Below are 19,747 nucleotides of genomic sequence, written 5' to 3' on the forward strand. Positions count from 1 at the left end.
TGACACAGATACTCATTCCCGTCCATTCCAGTAAGTGACACAGATACTCATTACCGCCATTCCAGTAAGTGACACAGATACTCATTCCCGCCATTCCAGTAAGTGACACAGATACTCATTCCCGCCATTCCAGTAAGTGACACAGATACTCACTCCCGTCCATTCCAGTAAGTGACACAGATACTCATTCCCGCCATTCCAGTAAGTGACACAGATACTCATTCCCGTCCATTCCAGTAAGTGACACAGATACTCATTCCCGTCCATTCCAGTAAGTGACACAGATACTCATTCCCGCCATTCCAGTAAGTGACACAGATACTCACTCCCGTCCATTCCAGTAAATGGCCCAGACATCTCCATGTCCATTCCAGCAAAAAATGACCCAGATATCATCCGTCCATTGCGGTGATGACTCAGACACCCACCCTGTACAGGGGTGAGCAGTGTCTCTCAGCAACCTCTCACCTCTTATCCATAGTGTTTGGCTTTCAATGAAGGCTACAGTCTGAAGGTAACATAAACACTTAAGAGTAAGATATCTGTTGGTGAAAAAAATCTAATGCTAAATTGAGAACAGTACAGACGTGTACATACATTCTCAATCTATAGTTATTGTGTAAGAAACTTTGTACTCCCTATGTTTGTGTGTTTCTACTTTGTGCTTCAGTTAGGTAACATGGTCCACTGCAAGAACAGTTTTGAATGAATTATATAATTAAATAGATATTAATCAGTTTGTTGATGTGTTTGTCTTGATTTATTAATATCATTGATACATCTGTTTAAACTATTCCTTTCCAGTGAGACCAGAAGCAGTTCCAGATGGGAAGTTAAGATTGTCTGGACACAAGACACCGAACCTGTATGTTAAAGAGGTGAATATATATCATTATTACAGAGTTTGGAAAGAGGTGAATATTATTATTAGAGAGTTTGGTAAAGAGGTGAATATCATTATTAAAGAGTTTGGTGAAGAGGTGAATATCATTATTACAGAGTTTGGTGAAGAGGTGAATATCATTATTACAGAGTTTGGTGAAGAGGTGAGTCTCATTATTACAGAGTTTGGTAAAGAGGTGAATATCATTATTACAGAGTTTGGTAAAGAGGTGAATATCATTATTACAGAGTTTGGTAAAGAGGTGAATATCATTATTAAAGAGTTTGGTGAAGAGGTGAGTCTCATTATTGAAGAGTTTGGTGAAGAGGTGAGTCATTATTACAGAGTTTGGTAAAGAGGTGAGTCTCATTATTACAGAGTTTGGTAAAGAGGTGAATATCATTATTACAGAGTTTGGTAAAGAGGTGAATATCATTATTACAGAGTTTGGTAAAGAGGTGAATATCATTATTACAGAGTTTGGTAAAGAGGTGAATATTAAAGAGGTGTTTACTGTGTTCATTGTGTTTATTACGTTTGGGGAATGTTCTTTTGGTTTGAGTGCTGGGTGGCGATGGGTGAATGGATTTGATGTGGGGGCTGTGGGAGAGTGTGGGCATCGGTGTTGGAGGGACAGGCCCCCACGGAGGAAGAGGGGGAGTGGAGGCCCGGGGATGGGGAGTTGGGGTAAGGCCGCAAAAAGGAGCTGTGCCAGAGGGGGCGGGGCCGGCTCAGGAAAGCGCGGGCTTTTTCCCGCGTTAGGGAAGGTGGGGGTGGGGCTGGGGGGGGGGAGGGCGGTGCTGGAGAGGAGACACGCTGACTGCCAAGGGGAGGGGGGATTCTCACACTGGGGGTCGATGGAATGGCGGGATGGCCGGGGTCAGCAGGAGTCAGCTGACTTACGGGAGTGTCATGGGGGGAGCAAAATGGCTAGATGTGGATCTATCAGGGGGGAGGGGGGAGGGGGGGGAACAGGGTTGCTGCTGCATTGGCCAAAGGGGAGCTGGAGTAGGAGAGGTAGTCGGGGCGGGGGTCCGCTGCCTGGGGGACTGAAGGGTGCAGAAGGCGCGGGCACGTGGCTGGCCTAGAAAAGGAGATGGCTAGTCGGCAGGGGAGGGGGGCGGTGAGTAGCCCCCCAATCCGGCTGATAACTTGGAATGTGAGGGGCTTGAACGGGCCGGTCAAGAGGGCCCAGGTGTTCGCGCACTTAAAGGGACTGAAGGCAGACGTGGTTATGCTCCAGGAGACACATCTGAAGGTGGCAGATCAGGTTGGGCTGAGAAAGGGATGGGTAGGGCAGGTCTTTCATTCAGGGCAGTATGCGAAGAACAGAGGGGTTGCAATACTGGTGGGGAAGCGAGTGTCGTTTGAGGCAATGAATATTGTAGTGGATAATGGAGGTTGATATGTGATGGTGAGCGGTAGGTTGCAGGGGGTGCGGGTGGTACTAGTGAACGTATATGCCCCGAATTGGGATGATGCCGGATTTATGAAACGCATGCTGGGTCGGATTCCGGATCTGGAGGTAGGAAGCTTGATAATAGGGGGGGACTTCAACATGGTGCTGGACCCAGCACTGGACCGCTCTAGGTCCAGGACGGGTAAGAGGCCGGCTGCGGCCAAGGTGCTCAGGGGGTTTATGGACCAGATGGGGGGGAGTGGATCCATGGAGGCTTGTCAAGCCGCTGGCCAGGGAGTTTTCCTTCTCCTCCCACGTCCATAGAGCCTACTCCCGGATAGATTTTTTCATTTTGAGTAGGGCGCTAATCCCGAAAGTGGAGGGAACGGAATATTCGGCCATAGCCATCTCGGAACACGCCCCGCATTGGGTGGAGCTGGAGTTGGGGAGGAGAGGGACCAGCGCCCGCTGTGGCGCCTTGATGTGGGACGATTGGCGGATGAGGAGGTGTGCGGGCGGGTGCGGGGGTGCATTGAAACATATTTGGAGGCCAACGACAACGGGGAGGTGCAGGTGGGGTTAGTTTGTGAGGCGGTGGTCAGGAGAGAGCTAATCTCCATTAGGGCCCACAGGGAGAAGAGAGAGGGGAGGGAGAGGTTGGTGGGGGAGATTTTAAGGGTGGATAGGAGGTATGCAGAGGCCCCCGAGGAGGGGATACTCAGGGAGCGACGGAACCTCCAGACGGAGTTCGACCTGTTGACCACAGGGAAAGCAGAGGCACAGTGGAGGAAAACGCAGGGGGCGACGTATGAGTATGGGGAGAAGGCGAGTCGGATGCTGGCACACCAGCTTCGTAAGAGGGAGACAGTGAGGGAGATTGGTGGAGTTAAGGAAAGAGGGGGGAATACGGTGCGGAGTGTGGTGAGAATAAACAAGGTATTTAGGGACTTCTATGGGGATCTGTACAGGTCTGAGCCCCCAGCGGGGGAAGGAGGGGATGCGACGATTCTTAGATCAGCTGAGGTTCCCGAGGGTAGAGGAGGAGGAGGTGGCTGGTCTGGGGGCGCCGGTTGGGCTGGAGGAGCTGGTTAAAGGATTGGGGAGCATGCAGGCGGGGAAGGCCCCGGGGCCGGATGGGTTCCCGGTTGAATTCTACAGGAAATACGTGGACCTGCTGGGCCCGTTGCTAGTGAGGACTTTCAATAAGGTGAGGGAGGGGGGGACCTTGCCCCCAACAATGTCTAGGGCACTGATCTCTTTGATCCTGAAGCAGGACAAGGATCCACTGCAATGTGGGTCGTATAGACCGATCTCGCTCCTCAATGCTGATGCTAAGTTGCTGGCAAAGGTGCTGGCTACGGGAATTGAGGACTGTGACCCAGGGGTGATCCATGAGGAGCAGACGGGATTTGTGAAGGTAGGCAATTAAATACAAATGTGCGGAGGCTCCTCAATGTGATTATGATGCCCCCGGTGAAGGGGGAAGCGGAGGTAGTGGCAGCTATGGACACGGAGAAGGCCTTGGACTGGGTGGAGTGGGAGTATCTTTGGGAAGTGTTGCGGAGGTTTGGGTTCGGGGAGGGGTTTAGCAGCTGGGTCAGGCTGCTATATAGAGCCCCGGTGGCGAGTGTGGCTATGAATCGGCGGAGGTCAGAGTACTTTCGACTGTACCGGGGGACGAGGCAGGGGTGCCCCCTGTCCCCCTTGTTGTTTGCACTGGCAATTGAGCCTCTGGCCATGGCACTAAGGGAGTCCAGGAAATGGTGGGGACTGGTCCGGGGGGGAGAGGAACACCGGATGTCGTTGTATGCTGACGACCTGTTGCTGTATGTGGCAGATCCAGTGGAGGGGATGGCGGAGGTCATGCGGATTCTAAGAGAGTTTGTGGACTTTTCGGGGTATAAACTCAACGTGGGAAAGATGAGCTCTTCGTGGTGCATTCAGGGGACCGGGGAAGGGGGATAGACGAGCTACCGCTGAAGAGGGCGGAAAGGAGCTTTCGGTACCTAGGGATCCAAGTAGCTAGGAGTTGGGGGGCCCTGCACAAGCTCAATCTGACGCGGTTGGTGGAGCAGATGGAGGAGGATTTTAAAAGATGGGATATGCTGCCACTCTCACTAGCGGGTAGGGTGCAGTCGGTCAAAATGACGGTCCTCCCGAGGTTTCTCTTTGTGTTCCAGTGCCTTCCTATTATGATCCCCAAGGCCTTTTTCAAACGGGTAAGTAGGAGCATCATGAGTTTTGTGTGGACGAATAAGACCCCGAGGGTGAAGAGAGTGTTTCTGGAGCGTAGCAGGGACAGGGGGAGGGCTGGCGCTGCCAAATTTGTGCGGCTATTATTGGGCAGCCAATGTGGCGATGATCCATAAGTGGGTAATGGAGGAAGAGGGGGCGGCGTGGAAGAGGTTAGAGATGGCGTCCTGTGTGGGCACGAGCCTGAGGGCGCTGGCGACGGCACCGCTGCCATTCTCGCCGACAAGGTACACCACAAGTCCGGTGGTGGCAGCGACGTTGAAGATCTGGGGAGAGTGGAGGCGACACAGGGGCGAGGTGGGAGCCTCGGTTTGGTCCCCGATTCGGGAGAATCATCGGTTCGTCCCGGGAATGATGGATGGGGGGTTTCGGAGCTGGCATCGGGCAGGGATTAGAAGAATGGTGGACCTGTTCATCGATGGGACGTTTGCAAGCCTAGGGGCGCTGGAGGAGAAGTTTGGGCTACCCCCGGGAAACGCTTTCAGGTACATGCAAGTGAGGGCTTTTGTGAGGCGGCAGGTGAGGGAATTCCCGCTGCTTCCGGCACAGGGGATTCAGGACAGGGTGATTTTGGGTGTATGGGTTGGAGAAGGCAAAGTTTCGGCGATTTACCAGGAGCTGAAGGAAGAGGAGGAGGCCTCGGTGGAGGAGTTAAAGGGCAAATGGGAGGAGGAGCTTGGGGAGGAGATAGATGAGGGTTTGTGGGCTGATGCCCTAAGTAGGGTTAATTCTTCCTCCTCTTGCGCCAGGCTCAGCCTAATCCAGTTCAAAGTGGAGGACAGGTGTGGGAGGTGCTCGGGAAGCCCGGCAAATCACGTCCATATGTTCTGGTCGTGCCCGGCACTGGATGGGTTTTGGAGGGGTTTTACGAGGACTATGTCCAAGGTGGTGAAAGGCCGGGTCAAGCCGAGCTGGGGGTTGGCATTACTTGGGGCAACGGACGAGCCGGGAGTGCAGGAGGCGAAAGAGGCCGGTATTCTGGCCTTTGTGTCCCTGGTAGCCCGGCGGAGGATTTTGCTATTATGGAAAGATGCGAAGCCCCCTAGTGTGGAAGCTTGGATCAATGACATGGCAGGGTTCATCGAACTGGAGAGGACAAAGTTTGCCTTGCGAGGGTCTGTGCAGGGGTTCCTCAGGCGGTGGCAACCGCTCCTAAACTATCTCGCGGAGCATTAGGAGGAGGTCAGCAGCTGCGCGGGGGAGGGGGGGTGGGTTCTTTTGGGGGGCGTTTGGGTGGGTGGGGGGGGGGCTTCCCTATTGGTGCTTTTAAATGTCATATGGGGGGTTATTGTATATGGGGGAAATCCAATGTATAATTTTTGTATAATTTTTGATTGTTGTGTTCTTGTTTTTTTCTTTTTGTTGGGGGGGGGTCTGTTGAAAATCTGTTGAAAAATATGAATAAATATATATTTTTAAAAAAGTTACAGAGTATGTTAAAGAGGGGAATGTGGTATCAATGTTACACAATATGGTAAAGAGATGATTATATATCATTATTAGAATATATTATGTTATTTTGCAATATGATCTTATAAAATAGATTTAAGAGTAGCAAAATTGGTGATTGCTCTAACAGCAAAAAACAAGATGATGACATCGTGGCACTGTCACTGAAATAGTAATCCACAGGCTCTTTCTGAGACACGAGTCCAAATCCCACTGTGGTGGAGTTTAAATTCAATTAACAAATAAAATCTGCTATTGAAAGCTAGTCTCAGTAATAGTGACCATATCATCAATTGTCATAAAAACCTACTTGGTTCACGAATGCAATTTAGAGAAGGAAATCTGCCATCTTTTATAGGGTGTTGGCATCACTAATTACCCTTTTCAGAGGGCAGTTAAGAACCTGGAGTCACATGTAAGCCAGACCAAGTAAGGATGGCAGATTTCCTTCCCCCCCCATAAACTTGTAATATGATTGAAGTGATCAGAGACAGTACATGGACCCAATCCTTACTGAAGAAAAACAAACCAAGTGAAGAAAAAACAATAATTGGGAAGCCCTAACACTGCCTCCTCCTCCAATGCACTTTGCCCTGGAAAGGCTTTCCCATTTTGTTTTTAAATTCAGAGTATCAAATTCTTTTTTTTCCAATTTAGGGGCAATTTTGTGTGGCCAATCCGCCTACCTTGCACAAATTTTGGGTTGTGGGGGTGAGACCCATGCAGACACTGGGAGAATGCACAAACTCCACACAGACAGTGACCCGGGGCAGGGATCGAACCCAGGTCCTCGGTACCGTGAGGTAATAGTGTTACCACTGTGCCACCCGGCTTTCCCATTGTTGATGGAAGAAAATGCAGGCTCTCCATAGCTGGCTCTCTGGAAACTGACATTCTGGCCCACAGTCTTGTACTCCCAGTTTTCTATATTCCTTCAGGGGATGTGGGTGTTGTTGAAAGCCCAGAAATTATTGCCCATCCCTAACCGAATGTCAGGATAGGCAGTTAAGAGTCAATCATTGCCTGAAGTCACATGTAGGCCAGACTGGGTAAGGATGGTAGATTTCCTTTCCTAACTGGTGTTAGTTTTTTTACATCAATAAATAGTTGCCATGGTCACCATTACTGAGACCAGCTTTATATTTGATTTTTTAACTGAGCTCAAATTTCACCAGCTGCGTGGTGGGACTTGAACCTGTGTCGCCAGACCATTAGCCTGGATTACTAGTCCAGTGACATTGGACTGGATTTAACTCTCATTCCGCTGTCTGTTCTGCAGCGGCAGAGGTCGGCTCGTCAGTGGCTGGCGGCAGGATCTCCTGGTCCTGCCGTTGTCAACAGGGTTTCCAGTTGAACCGCACCCCTTGTTGCCGCAAAACTTGTGGCGGGGGTGCACTGAAAGCGGGACCATATAATCCCGCCGGCATGAAGGCCAGAAAATTCGCCCATTATGACTATTTTGCCATCTCCCCTGTAGATAATCCTTAAATGTGCTGGTCTCAACAACAATTACAACTTGTATTTATATAGTAAAAATGCTGCAAATTGCTTCACAGGAGCATTATCAAACTAAGGGCATGATTTAATGGCTGCGTTATGCCCGCTACGAATACGAGCGAGTCAGTTAGATCGCAGCAGAGTCTGAAATCGGGAACCGCGGCAGAGTCTTATATCGGGAGCCGATCAACTTCCAATCTAACCAGCCAGCTCCCGTTGGCGAGATCCGCATCCCGCTGCGGCGAGAAACCAACTATCACCAGTTAAGGTCAATCTCCAGCCCATTTACAGGAAGGACCCCCTATCTAATGGCCTCCCATCATCTAACTGGCTCCCCAGAGAGCTATCATGCGGGCTCTGATTAGTACTGGAACACACAAACATAGACCAGGCGTCATGGCACCTGGGGGTCTCCTGGGCCATCGGGGGTCCCTTGGTGGTCAGGGATAGGGCAGTGTGGGCCCTGGCCCTCCCCCTGGAATGTGAGCACCTCGGCACTCCTCGGATGACACCGTGGCACTGCCACCCAGGCACTGCCAAGGTGCCCGGATAGCATTGCAAAGCCAGTAGGAGCACTCCCAGGGTGCCAATGCCTGGGTGGCACTGCCAAGGCTCAGCCCCTGAGGGGGCCTGTTCCCATCAAAGGAGGGTGGAGGCCGGTATGAAAGGTGGGAGGGGGTGCAGGATGGGTATGAAGGGGCCTCTGCAAAGGGGAGGGGTGAAGGGTGTGGGTCCTGGAAGGGGGGGAGACCCGAAAAAGTGTGTGGGAAGGCCTGAAAAGGGGAGCTCTCAGCGGGGTGCCATCACTTAGAAGGTGTAGGGAGTGCTCATGTTTGTGAGGGTGACATTCCCCATGGACTCACAAGCCCACTTAGAGACTGGGGTACCCTTTCAAAGTGGTGGCCTGATCTCTGAGGAGCCGGTCTGGCCAGTTCAGCTGCCAGTGATGAAAATAATTCTAAGTGTAGGTTAAATCAGTGAGAAACCCCCCCAGCGCCCAAAAAGTGACTACGTGTGCAATTTTACGGCTGTGTTGCGTTTGAGCCACAACGCGACCGTTAGATGAGAATGAAAATCGCTTATTGTCACAAGTAGGCTTCAAATGAAGTTACTGTGAAAAGTTCTTCGTCGCCACATTCCGGTCGGTGTCTGTTCGGGGAGGCTGGTACGGGAATTGAACCATGCTGCTGGCCTGCCTTGGTCTGCTTTAAAGGCCAGCTCTTTAGCCCTGTGCTAAACCAGCACAGATTGCGGGAGAGGTTAAAATCAGGAACCAGGACGGGCACTGATTGGTTTGTGATCTAACTGGCCCGTTCCCGTTGACGAAATCAGGATCCCGCCGTGGTGTGGCGAACCAATAATCACCAGTTTTTTTTAAATTTAGAGTATCCAATTATTTTTTTGCAATTAAGGGGCAATTTAGCGTGGCCAATCCACCTATCCTGCACATTGTTTTCCGTTGTGGGGGTGAGATTCACACGCACACGGGAAAATGTGCAAACTCCATACGGACAGTGACCTGGGGTCGGGATCAAACCCAGGTCCTCAGTGCCATGAGGCAGCAATGCTAACCACTGCACCACCGTGCTGCCCCAATAATCACCACTTAAAGCCAATCTCCATACAATTAATGGGAACAAACCCTATCTCATGGCGTCCTTTTTAAAAAAGTGAAGCTGGCGGAACGACTGCTGTCGGGATCCGAGGAGGTGAGCCTTCTTCACTCCCGGGCATTGAGCGCCTGTGGGGCCACCATGCCACCCCCTGGATCTTGTGTACCCATTACAGGGGCAGTCCCTGCCCCTTCCTGTCTGTCCCACCGACCACCCATCGCTCCCACTGACTGTGGAGGCCTCTGGCTGCACGACTGAAGGATATTGCTTATTGGGAATTGGCAATCGTAGTTAAGTGAGCACTTCACAGCTCCCAAGTGGATTCCCGTGGGTAGGCGTGCCTTGTAGCATGGGGGAGTTATTGCCCAGCATCCCAATCAGACCGGGATACCTGGACACTGTGCCTGAACACTGCAGGAAGCAACACCACGGATGCAGCAGCCAACATCTGAACGCCCAGGGGCTGAGCTCCAGCACTGGGGACATTTCTGCGACCAGAAGGTGGGTGTGTGCACCGGGGAGGGGACCAGCGTTTGGTCCAGGTAAAGTTACGTGCGGGATACAGGGTCTGGAGTCCGGTGACCAGGGGCCCCCGCTGCGACCGGGGGTCCGTGGGCTTGATATGTTGAATGGGGGGTTTGGAGGGGGTGGGGGGGGTGGAGAGAGAGAGAGTAATGGGGGAATGGAGGGGACACCGCTGGTTGTCAGTCTCCCACTCTCTGCAATTCCGGATATTACACGGGATGGAATGATATCCTGGACCTCCAGGAAGCTGTTCTCACTGTGCTCTTGGCAAGCCAGGCGGCCTGTGCCATGTCCTCGTGGGACTTGACACCACGTGGAGGAGGAGGACACCTACTCCCGGTGGCCGTCAATGTCGCTGCAGCCCTGACCTTTGACACCTCATGATCATTCTAGGGCTCGAGTGGGGACTTGTGTGGTATCTCACAAGCTGCAGCCCAGAAGTGCACCTGTGAGGTCACGGATGCCCTGTCTGCCCGGGCAGCAAACTATATAAATGTTGACATGGACTAGGCCCAAAAGATGCCCGGGCAGCAGGATTCTCCACCATCTACAGGAAGCCACAGGTGCAGGGGGTAATAGATGGCATGCATATCGCCCGCGTGCACCGGGATGTCAGGGAATGCTCTGCATCAACAGGAAGGGGTTCCACATCCTGAATGTCCAGCTTGTGTGCGACCACATGACGATCATGCACGGATGTGCACGCTTCCCAGGGAGTGTGCACGACGGCTACATCCTGGAGCAGTCGGACACCCCAGCCTCTTCAAGGACCACCCCAGGATGGCTGGTTGGCTCTTGGGGGATAAGGGGCACCTGCTGAGGACCTGGCTAATGACACCAGTACGGAGGCTGGTGACCGATGTGGAGACCCGATACTACGAGGCCCATGCAGCCATCTGGGCTGTAATTGAGCAGTGCCTCAGACTCCTCAAAATGCGGTTCCGATGCCTCAGCCGCTCTGGTGGTGCTCTGCAGTACACCCCCCAGAGGGTTTCCCACTTTGTGGTGGTTTGCTGTGCCACCCACATCCTGGCACAGCAGCGGGGCGACGTGCTGGAGGTGGAGGGCCATGCAGCTAACTCCGAGGAGGAGGACGAGGATGCGCCGGACCAGGAGGGGCTGGAGGATGAGCCCGAGGAGGACCCACAGGACCAGCCGGAGGTGGGTCTGGCAAGCCCGGAGGACCACCAACGCCCTCATCCCTGCCCGCTTCACATAGGATGTGGCTTTGTCTGTCATCTCACTCCCTTCCCCCCTCCTCCCCCCCCCCCCCCACACCAATGTCCCCCCCCCCCCCCCCACCACCAATGTCCCCCCCCCCCCCCCCCCCCCCCACTCCTCCCCTCCCCCAACCATGTTCTACCCTCCCAGGGTCTGTGTAACATCACCCCAGGGTGTGGGGACTGTATTGGTGCTGTCAACGCGTCACTGTCAAAGGCAGGGGGGTGACATTGACCCACTGAGAGCTGATCGTTGGTGAGCCTCAATCTATGCCATAACCTAACTCCTGCATGTCTGCTGACTGCTCGCTCACACCCACCACCTGCATGTGGTGTGCCCGGGGGGTGGACACAGGACCAACATGCCCGACGGACTGGGGCAGGGAATTAGAGATTGGCCCGCATTGCGGAAGAAAGTGGCATAGGCATCATACTTCTCGGGTGCAACCTTTTTAAAAATAAATTTAGAGTACCCGATTCATTTTTTCCAATTAAGGGGCAATTTAATGTGGCCAATCCACCGCCCCTGCACATCTTTGGGTTGTGGGGGCGAAACCCACGCAAACACGGGTAGAACTCCACACGGACAGTGACCCAGAGCCGGGATCGAACTTGGGACCTCGGCGCCGTGAAGCAGCAGTGCTAACCACTGTGCCACCTTGCAGCTCCTGGGTGCAACCTTTTTTAATGCTGTACATATATGTCCCCAATTGTCCCTTGCCCACAATGGTGCCACCCCCTTCCCTACCCCTTCCAACCTTTCCCCCCACCCCTTCCCCCTCACCCCACCCTACCCTCGTTTCCCCCACATCCCCTTCTCCCCCCAGTGCCCTCTCAGTGACCCCGACCTGCTTAGCCTTCCATGTTCTACTGCTGCATCTAGATGTGTCCCCAGGATTCACACCAGAGGTGGAGGCAGTCTGCTGCTTACCACTTCCTGTGGCCTTCTTTGCCCCTAGCGGGTGTCCTCTGGAGGCCCTGGGGCCAGAGGGCCTTGGCCCACATGCCGGTGGCACATGCCTCGCCGTGCCACCCTGTTCCGGTGGCTGACTCCGAGATACACCATTGGCAGGAAGGGGATGCTCGGGGGAACTGGTGGCTGCCGCCGCCACACCATAGGGTGGCTCCAGGTTGGCACCCAGTGCCCTCTGCTCCGGGTTGGTGCCAGAGGGCCCTGGAGGTCACATCGGGAGGGAAGGGCAGCTGGATTGAGTCCCGACGCTACCACCCCTGTCGGCTCCCGAATGTCTGCATAATGTTATCAATGCCCTCGGCGCTGCTCCTTGGTGACTGGGACATTTCTGGAGTGCCCCGGCAATGCCCGCCTGCAACAGGAACATGCTCTGCAGCTCCTCAGAAAGGTGCACCTGGGATTCAGTTACTTCCCCCAGCGACAGGGTTATGCTCTGGAGTGCTTCGGCAATGTCCGCATGATACTGGGACATGCTCCGCAGCACCTCAGGGTCAATAGTTTTGTTTTGGTGTGAGGAGACAAATGAAACCCCAGTGAGAATAAATAGCCCTGTTATTGTATAACAATTATTAAAGATTATATATTAAAGTAAAGAAAAGACAAATATAAACGAACAACACAACTCTACTCTCATGCAATTAAGATGTAGAAATTACTAAATACACTGTTTATATAGAATGTACTCCTTGTTCCAAAATATCTCTACAACATCCAAATTAAATAACCAGCTTAGAGTTACCGCACAATACAGGGATAATATTTAAGTCTGGGAAACATCTTCTCCTGGTCCAGCAAAGATATTTAAAATTGCTGTTATGAAGGTTTTCTGCACTGCCTTGGCTCTAAGACTTAGAGGTTTTTTCATTTAAAGTTGACCTCTCGGCTACTAGCTGGAAAACTAGCTTTCAGGCTCAGTGGCTGGAATCTGGCTTGTCTGCGTTCCGAGACTGCTGGATGTTAACTGCCTCCCTGGCTTTTGATTGTCAGGCCAATTATACAGTTGCTCCTCTTTGATTATGCATTCTGTGTATCTGGCTCTAACAACTTCCTTAACTATACATTAACATTTACACAACGTATTCCTTATTGACTTTCCCAATCGTCAATAAGCTATTTCTCCTCATAAGATATTCACATCTGATTATCATCTAAATGACCTTCTAATCTCGTTATTGTGAGAGACGCATATCAAAGGGGCCTTTTGAATGTTTACTGCTGTCTCTAGGCAGATTTCTACATGTTGCTGGACATCTCCCATCCTATTATGTTTTATTCACTTTGTTTTACTGCTGTTGCTAGGCAGATTCACGACACCTGAGAGGAAAATATTACCTTCCCCGATTTCCCTTTGTCCCTTCACCCCTTCTCATTTCTCCCTTCCTTACAGATCCTCTCTTTACCCCCTTTCCTCCTATCCTGTTCTTTTCCACTCCCATCATCCCTCCAGAACTTCCATACTTATTCCCATCTTCCTCGTTTTCGACTTGTGCTCCCTGGGATTTGAAACCGTTACTACGACGCATAATTTGTAAATTTTATACTGCCTTTGACTTTAGGATGTGACATAGAACATTACAGCACAGTACAGGCCCTTCGGCCCTCGATGTTGCGCCGACCTGTGAAACCACTCTAAAGCCCATATACACTATTCCCTTATCGTCCATATGTCTACCCAATGACCATTTGAATGCCCTTAGTGTTGGTGAGTCCACTACTGTTGCAGGCAGGGCATTCCACGCCCTTACTACTCTCTGAGTAAAGAACCTACCTTTGACATCTGTCCTATATCTATCTCCCCTCAATTTGAAGCTATGTCCCCTCGTGCTAGACATCACCATCCGAGGAAGAAGGCTCTCACTGTCCACCCTATCTAATCCACCCTATCTAATCCTCTGATCATCTTGTATGCCTCAATTAAGCCACCTCTTAACCTTCTCTCTAACAAAAACAGCCTCAAGTCCCTCAACCTTCCCTCATAAGAACTTCCCTCCATGCCAGGCAACATTCTGGTAAACCTCCTCTGCACCCTTTCCAATGCTTCCACATCCTTCCTATAATGCGGCGACCAGAATCGCACGCAATACTCCAAATGCGGCCGCACCAGAATTTTGTACAGCTGCAACATGACCTCATGGCTCCGAAACTCAAGTGGTTATGATATTTCTAAATGGAAAAGGCAAAAGGTGAGGTTTGGCTGTCAATACCGGGCCTGGGAAAGTTGCTGATTCCACATGAATGTTCTGTCCATAACACACTGAAACAATCACCCATTTTTTCAGGATATGGAGCAGACTTCTCGAAAATGCTGCGACAAAAGGAAACGAGATGCAGATACGGAAACACAACCTCCTACAAAACAGTGTGTGAAAGAGGAGGCAGGTAAGAGTGTAGAGGGAACTTCCAGCACTTCTTCCAACTCTTGGGTCCACAGCCCTACCCCTCGCATAGAAAATGTCATTTCGTGCATCGAGGATGATGGAAATCAAACGGGGTCCTTTGTTCTTGATACAATAGGTAAGCTGACATTCTTAACCTTTTCAGAAATACTTTAACACGATCAATAAAGTGATTCCATATTCTTTCCTCCAATCTTATTTACTTCTGGGTGATTTTTACAATATTTTTTCATGAAATAAGGAGCTTACATTTAGAACTGTCAATGTCACAGGATGTTTTGATACACCACACAGTGAATTAGGTTTTTAAAAAAAAATATTTTTTAATTCTCCTTTTTCACATTTTCTCGCAAATTTACACCCAGCAATAAACAATGATCAGTAACGAACGTAATGTCAATCTCCATATCAATAACAACGATTCCATCCTCCCACCAAACCCCAAACATTGGCCCGCATGTTAACATAAACAAATGACAAAAAGGAATCAGGAATCACCCATAGTCACCATTAACTCAGATAGTCCCTCTCCCCCAACCCCCCCCAGACCCCAACCCCCCTAATGTTCGATGTGATCCAATTCTCGAAAGTGCATAATGAATAACGCCCATGAATTGTAGAACCCCTCCATCCTTCCTTTCAGTTCAAATTTGACCTTTTCAAGCATTAAGAATTCCAGCAGCTCCCCCCGCCACGCCAAGGCACAGGGTGGAGAGGTTGATCTCCACCCCAACAGGATCCGCCTTGGGGCGATCAACAAGCGAAGTCTACAACATCTGCCTCCGCGCCCGTTTCCAACCCCGGCTGGTCCGACACCCCGAATATGGCCTCCCTAGGGTCCAGTTTCACGTGCAGCACTTTCGAGATTACCCTAAAAACCTCCTTCCAGTAATCCTCCAGCTTTGGACAGTATCAGTGCATATGAATGTGATTGCCCCCCCCCCCCGCCCCGGCAACCTTTACACACATCTTCTACCCCCTCAAAGTGCCGGCTCATCCTCGCCCTTGTGAGGTGCGCTCTATACACCACCTTCAGCTGTATCAGCCCCAACCTCGCACACGTGGTGAAGGCGTTCACCCTCCGGAGCACCTCACACCAGAACCCCTCCTCCATACCCTCTCCCAACTCTTCCTCCCACTTTGCCTTTATCCCTTCTAGTGGCACCTTCTTCTCCTCCAAAATATCCCCGTAAACCGCCGATACTACCCCCTTCTCCAGTCCCCCTGTCGTCAGCACCTCCTCCAGCAATGTGGAAGCCGGCTCTGCTGGGAAGCTCTGTATCTCCTTTCTGGCAAAGTCTCAAACCTGCATGTATCTAAATATTTCCCTCTGCTCCAGCCCATACTTCGCTCCCAGTTCCTTCAATCCCGCAAAACGATCCACAAGAAATAAATCTTTTAGTGTTCTAATTCCTTTCTCCTCCCATCTCCGAAAATTTCCATCCCACTTCCCTGGTTCAAATCTGTGGTTCCCCCGAATCGGCATTTCCCTTGACCCTGCCCCCAACCCGAAGTGCTGTCGAAACTGCCTCCAAATTCTCAACGAAGCTATTACTACAGCACTCCCCGAGTATCTCCCCGGGGCCGTCGGGAGCGGCGCTGTCGCTAGTGCCTTCAATCCCGACCCGCTACCCAAACTCTCCTCCATTCTGACCCATTGGGAATCAACCCCTCTGACCCAGCTCCGTACCTTCTCCACATTCGCCAGCCAGTAATAATACATCAGGTTCGGAAGACCCAAACCCCCTGCCTGCCTTCCTCTCTGTAGTAGCTCATTTTTAATTCTGGCCACCTTCCCTCCCCATATGAACGAGGTAAACATCCCTACAATCTCTCTAAAAATTGCCTTTGGCAGGAAAATTGGCAGGCATTGAAAAATAAACAGGAATCGCGGCAGCACATTCATTTTAACCGCCTGTACCCGACCCGCCAGTGATAGAGGGAGACCATCCCACCTTGCCAGATCAGCTTTCACCCTCCCCACCAAACTAGAAATGTTGTACCTACGGAGCCCCCCCCAATCTCGGGCAATCTGCATCCCCAGGTACCTAAAGTGAGTCCCTGTCCTAAGGAATGGCAGCCCCCCCGCCCCTGCCCCCACCCCTGGCCGAGACACCACAAAATATTCACTCTTGTCTAGATTTAATTTGTACCCTGAGAAAGACCCAAACACCCGAAGCAGCTTCAGTATTCCCCCTATTGACACACTTGGTTTCGAATCGTATAATAACAAGTCATCGGCATATAAGGGCACCCTATGCTCTATCCCCCCTGCACTATCCCTTGCCATACCCCCGAACTTCTTAATGTGATGGCCAATGGCTCAATCGCGAGTGCAAACAGCAGGAGGGACATAGGACATCCCTGCCTAGTTCCACGGTGGAGAGAAAAATATTCTGAGCTGATGTTATTTGTGCGGACGCTGGCCCTCGGCTCCTGATATAATAGCTTTACCCAGTCCACGAATCTGGGTCAAATTCTAAACCGCTCTGGAACTGCCATCAAGTACCCCCATTCTACCCGGCCAAACGCTTTCTCGGCGTCCAATGCCACAACCACCTGTTTCCTTCCCCTCCGCCGGTATCATAACCACTTTCAATACCCTCCTAATGTTCGAAAAGAGCTGCCTCCCTCTCACAAACCCTATCTGATCTTCACCTATCACCTTCGGGAGGCACTCCTCTAGCCTACCTGCCAGTACCTTCGCCAATATCTTTGCATCCACGTTTAAAAGTGATATGGGCCTATACGACCCACACTCCGTCGGATCCTTATCTTTCTGAAGTAACATGGAAATCGATGCCTGCCCCAAAGTTTGTGGTAACCACCTCCTCAAACATCCCCACCATCAGCGGTACCAGCTTATTTTTGAATTTTTTATAATATTCCACCAGAAACCCATCCGGCCCTGCCACCTTCCCCGACTGCATCCTCCCAATTGCATCTTTTATCTCCTGCTCCATTATCGTCCCCTCTAATGTAGCCCTGTCCCCTTCCCCTAACCTCGGGTACTCCATCCCATCTAGAAATTCCTGCATCTCCCGGCCTCTCCCAGGTGGCTCTGACTTGTACAATCTCTCATAGAATTCCTTAAAGACCTTGTTAATCTGATCTGGAGCTACCATCAACTTCCCTGCCCTGTCCCGCATCTGGACAATTTCCCTTGCCACAGCCTCCCTACGGAGCTGACCCGCCAACATACGGCCCGCCTTCTCACCATACTCGTAAACTGCCCCCCTTGCTCGCCTCAATTGGCGTACTGCCTTCCTGGTAGATAGTCGGTCAAAGCTCGCCTGGAGTTCCTTCCTCTTTTCCAACTGCGCTGGGTCCCTATTGTCTGCATACATCCTGTCTATCTCCAGCATCTCATCTATTACCCTCTGACATTCCAACCTCTCCTCTTTGTCCAGCCTACCCTTGAACGAGATTACCTCACCCCTCACCACCGCCTTTAAGCCTCCCAGACAACCGCCTTTGGCACCTCACCCGTGCAGTTAAAACGTACATATTCCTCGATTACTTTTTCACTTTTGTCACAGAACCCTCGGTCCCCCAACAATCCCGCATCTAACTTCCACCCTGTTCTCTGTACCATCCCCTTCTCCAGTACCATATCCACCCAATGTGGTACATGATCTGATATTTCAATTGCCAAGTACTCCGATCCTTTAACCCCAGCCAGCAGCACCTTCCCCACCATGAAAAAGCCAATCCGCGAGTACACCTTATGGACTGCTGAGAAAAACGAGTACACCCGCTCCCTCAGGTGCAGAAACCGCCAAGGGTCCACCCCTCACCCATTTCCACCAGTAGCCCAGCCAGCGCCTTCGTCCCCCCCTGACAGGACCAGCGAGCACGGCCGTGACCTGTCCAATTTTGGCTCCTGCACCAAGTTCCAGTCCCCCCCCCACTATCAGTTTGTGTGTGTCCAAGTCAGGCATGGCCCCACACACCTTCTTCGCGAATCCCACATCGTCTCAATTGGGACCATATACACTTACCAGCCCCACTAGCCTCCACTCCAGCGCCCCAGTCACAATCACATACCTACCTCCCTGATCTGCAACCACCTTCTCCATCTGGAACCGTACCCTTTTGCTGACCATTACCGCTACCCCTCGAGCCCTTCCGTCAAATCCAGAGTGAAACGCCTGACTAACCCAGCCCTTTTTAAGTCTCACTTGGCCCTTCACCCTCAAGTGAGTCTCCTGCAGCATTGCTACATTGGCCTTCAAACTTTTAAGATGCGCAAGCAGCCTTGACCTCTTGACTGGGCCTCCCAGCCCCCTCACATTCCATGTGACTATCCTAACTCGGGGTCTCTCACCCCCCCCCCCCCACCTTCTTATACACCATCATCAGGCGTCAGAATGTAGGGACTAGGGGCTTTTCACAGTAACTTCATTTGAAGCCTGCTTGTGACAATAAGCGATTTTCATTTCATTTTTCATACCACCGGGCCCTGCCCCATGAGCCTGACCCGCGCCTATCCATTGTTTTTTTAAAAAAAAATATTTTATTGAAAATTTTTGGTCAACCATCACAGTACATTGTGTATCCTTTACACAATAATATAACAGTATAAATAACAATGACCTGTTTTATAAACAAAGAAAGAATAAATAATATATAACAAAAACGAAAACTAAATCTAAATGGCAACTGCCTTGTCTCAGATAAACACTCTCCAAAAATATGATTTAACAGTCCAATATACAATTATTTATAGCAACGACCTATACATATTATACATATATATTAATAACCCTGAGACTCCTTCTGGTTCCTCCCCCCCCCCCCCCCCCCCCGGGTTGCTGCTGCTGCCTTCTTCTTTTCCATTCCCTCTATCTTTCTGTGAGGTATTCGACGAACTGTTGCCACCGCCTGGTGAACCCTTGAGCTGATCCCCTTAGGACGAACTTAATCCGTTCCAGCTTGATAAACCCTGCCATGTCATTTATCCAGGTCTCCACCCCCGGGGGCTTGGCTTCCTTCCACATCAACAGTATCCTGCACCGGGTGGCTACTAGGGACGCAAAGGCCAAAACATCGGCCTCTCTCGCCTCCTGCACTCCCGGCTCTTCTGCAACCCCAAATATAGCCAACCCCCAGCTTGGTTCGACCTGGACCCCCACTACTTTTGAAAGCACCTTTGTCACCCCCACCCAGAACCCCTGTAGTGCCGGACATGACCAGAACATGTGGGTGTGATTCGCTGGGCTTCTCGAGCATCTCGCACCCCAAAAAAGTTACTGAGCCGTGCTCCAGTCATATGTGCCCTGCGTAACACCTTAAATTGAATCAGGCTTAGCCTGGCACACGAGGACGATGAGTTTACCCTACTTAGGGCATCCGCCCACAGCCCCTCCTCAATCTTCTCCCCAAGCTCTTCTTCCCATTTCCCTTTCAGCTCATCTACCATAATCTCCCCCTCGTACCCTCATTTCCGTATATATATCTGACACCTTACCGTCCCCCACCCATGTCTTTGAGATTACTCTGTCCTGCACCTCATGCGTCGGGAGCTGCGGGAATTCCC

The 19,747-nt window shown here is 51.3% G+C and overlaps 1 protein-coding gene across 1 annotated transcript in view; it reads left to right on the forward strand.

Moving 5' to 3' along the window:
- LOC140410684 (protein PML-like) overlaps window positions 1-19,747 on the forward strand; it is a 67,893-nt gene that overhangs the window by 21,613 nt on the left and 26,533 nt on the right. The window contains exons 4-6 of the mRNA XM_072499088.1: window positions 805-878; window positions 4,463-4,501; window positions 14,092-14,191. Coding sequence (XP_072355189.1) covers window positions 805-878; window positions 4,463-4,501; window positions 14,092-14,191 — 213 coding nt within the window. The remainder of the gene's footprint in view (window positions 1-804; window positions 879-4,462; window positions 4,502-14,091; window positions 14,192-19,747) is intronic.

Source organism: Scyliorhinus torazame, chromosome 1 (assembly GCF_047496885.1).
Source record: "Scyliorhinus torazame isolate Kashiwa2021f chromosome 1, sScyTor2.1, whole genome shotgun sequence".
NCBI classification, from domain to species: domain Eukaryota; kingdom Metazoa; phylum Chordata; class Chondrichthyes; order Carcharhiniformes; family Scyliorhinidae; genus Scyliorhinus; species Scyliorhinus torazame.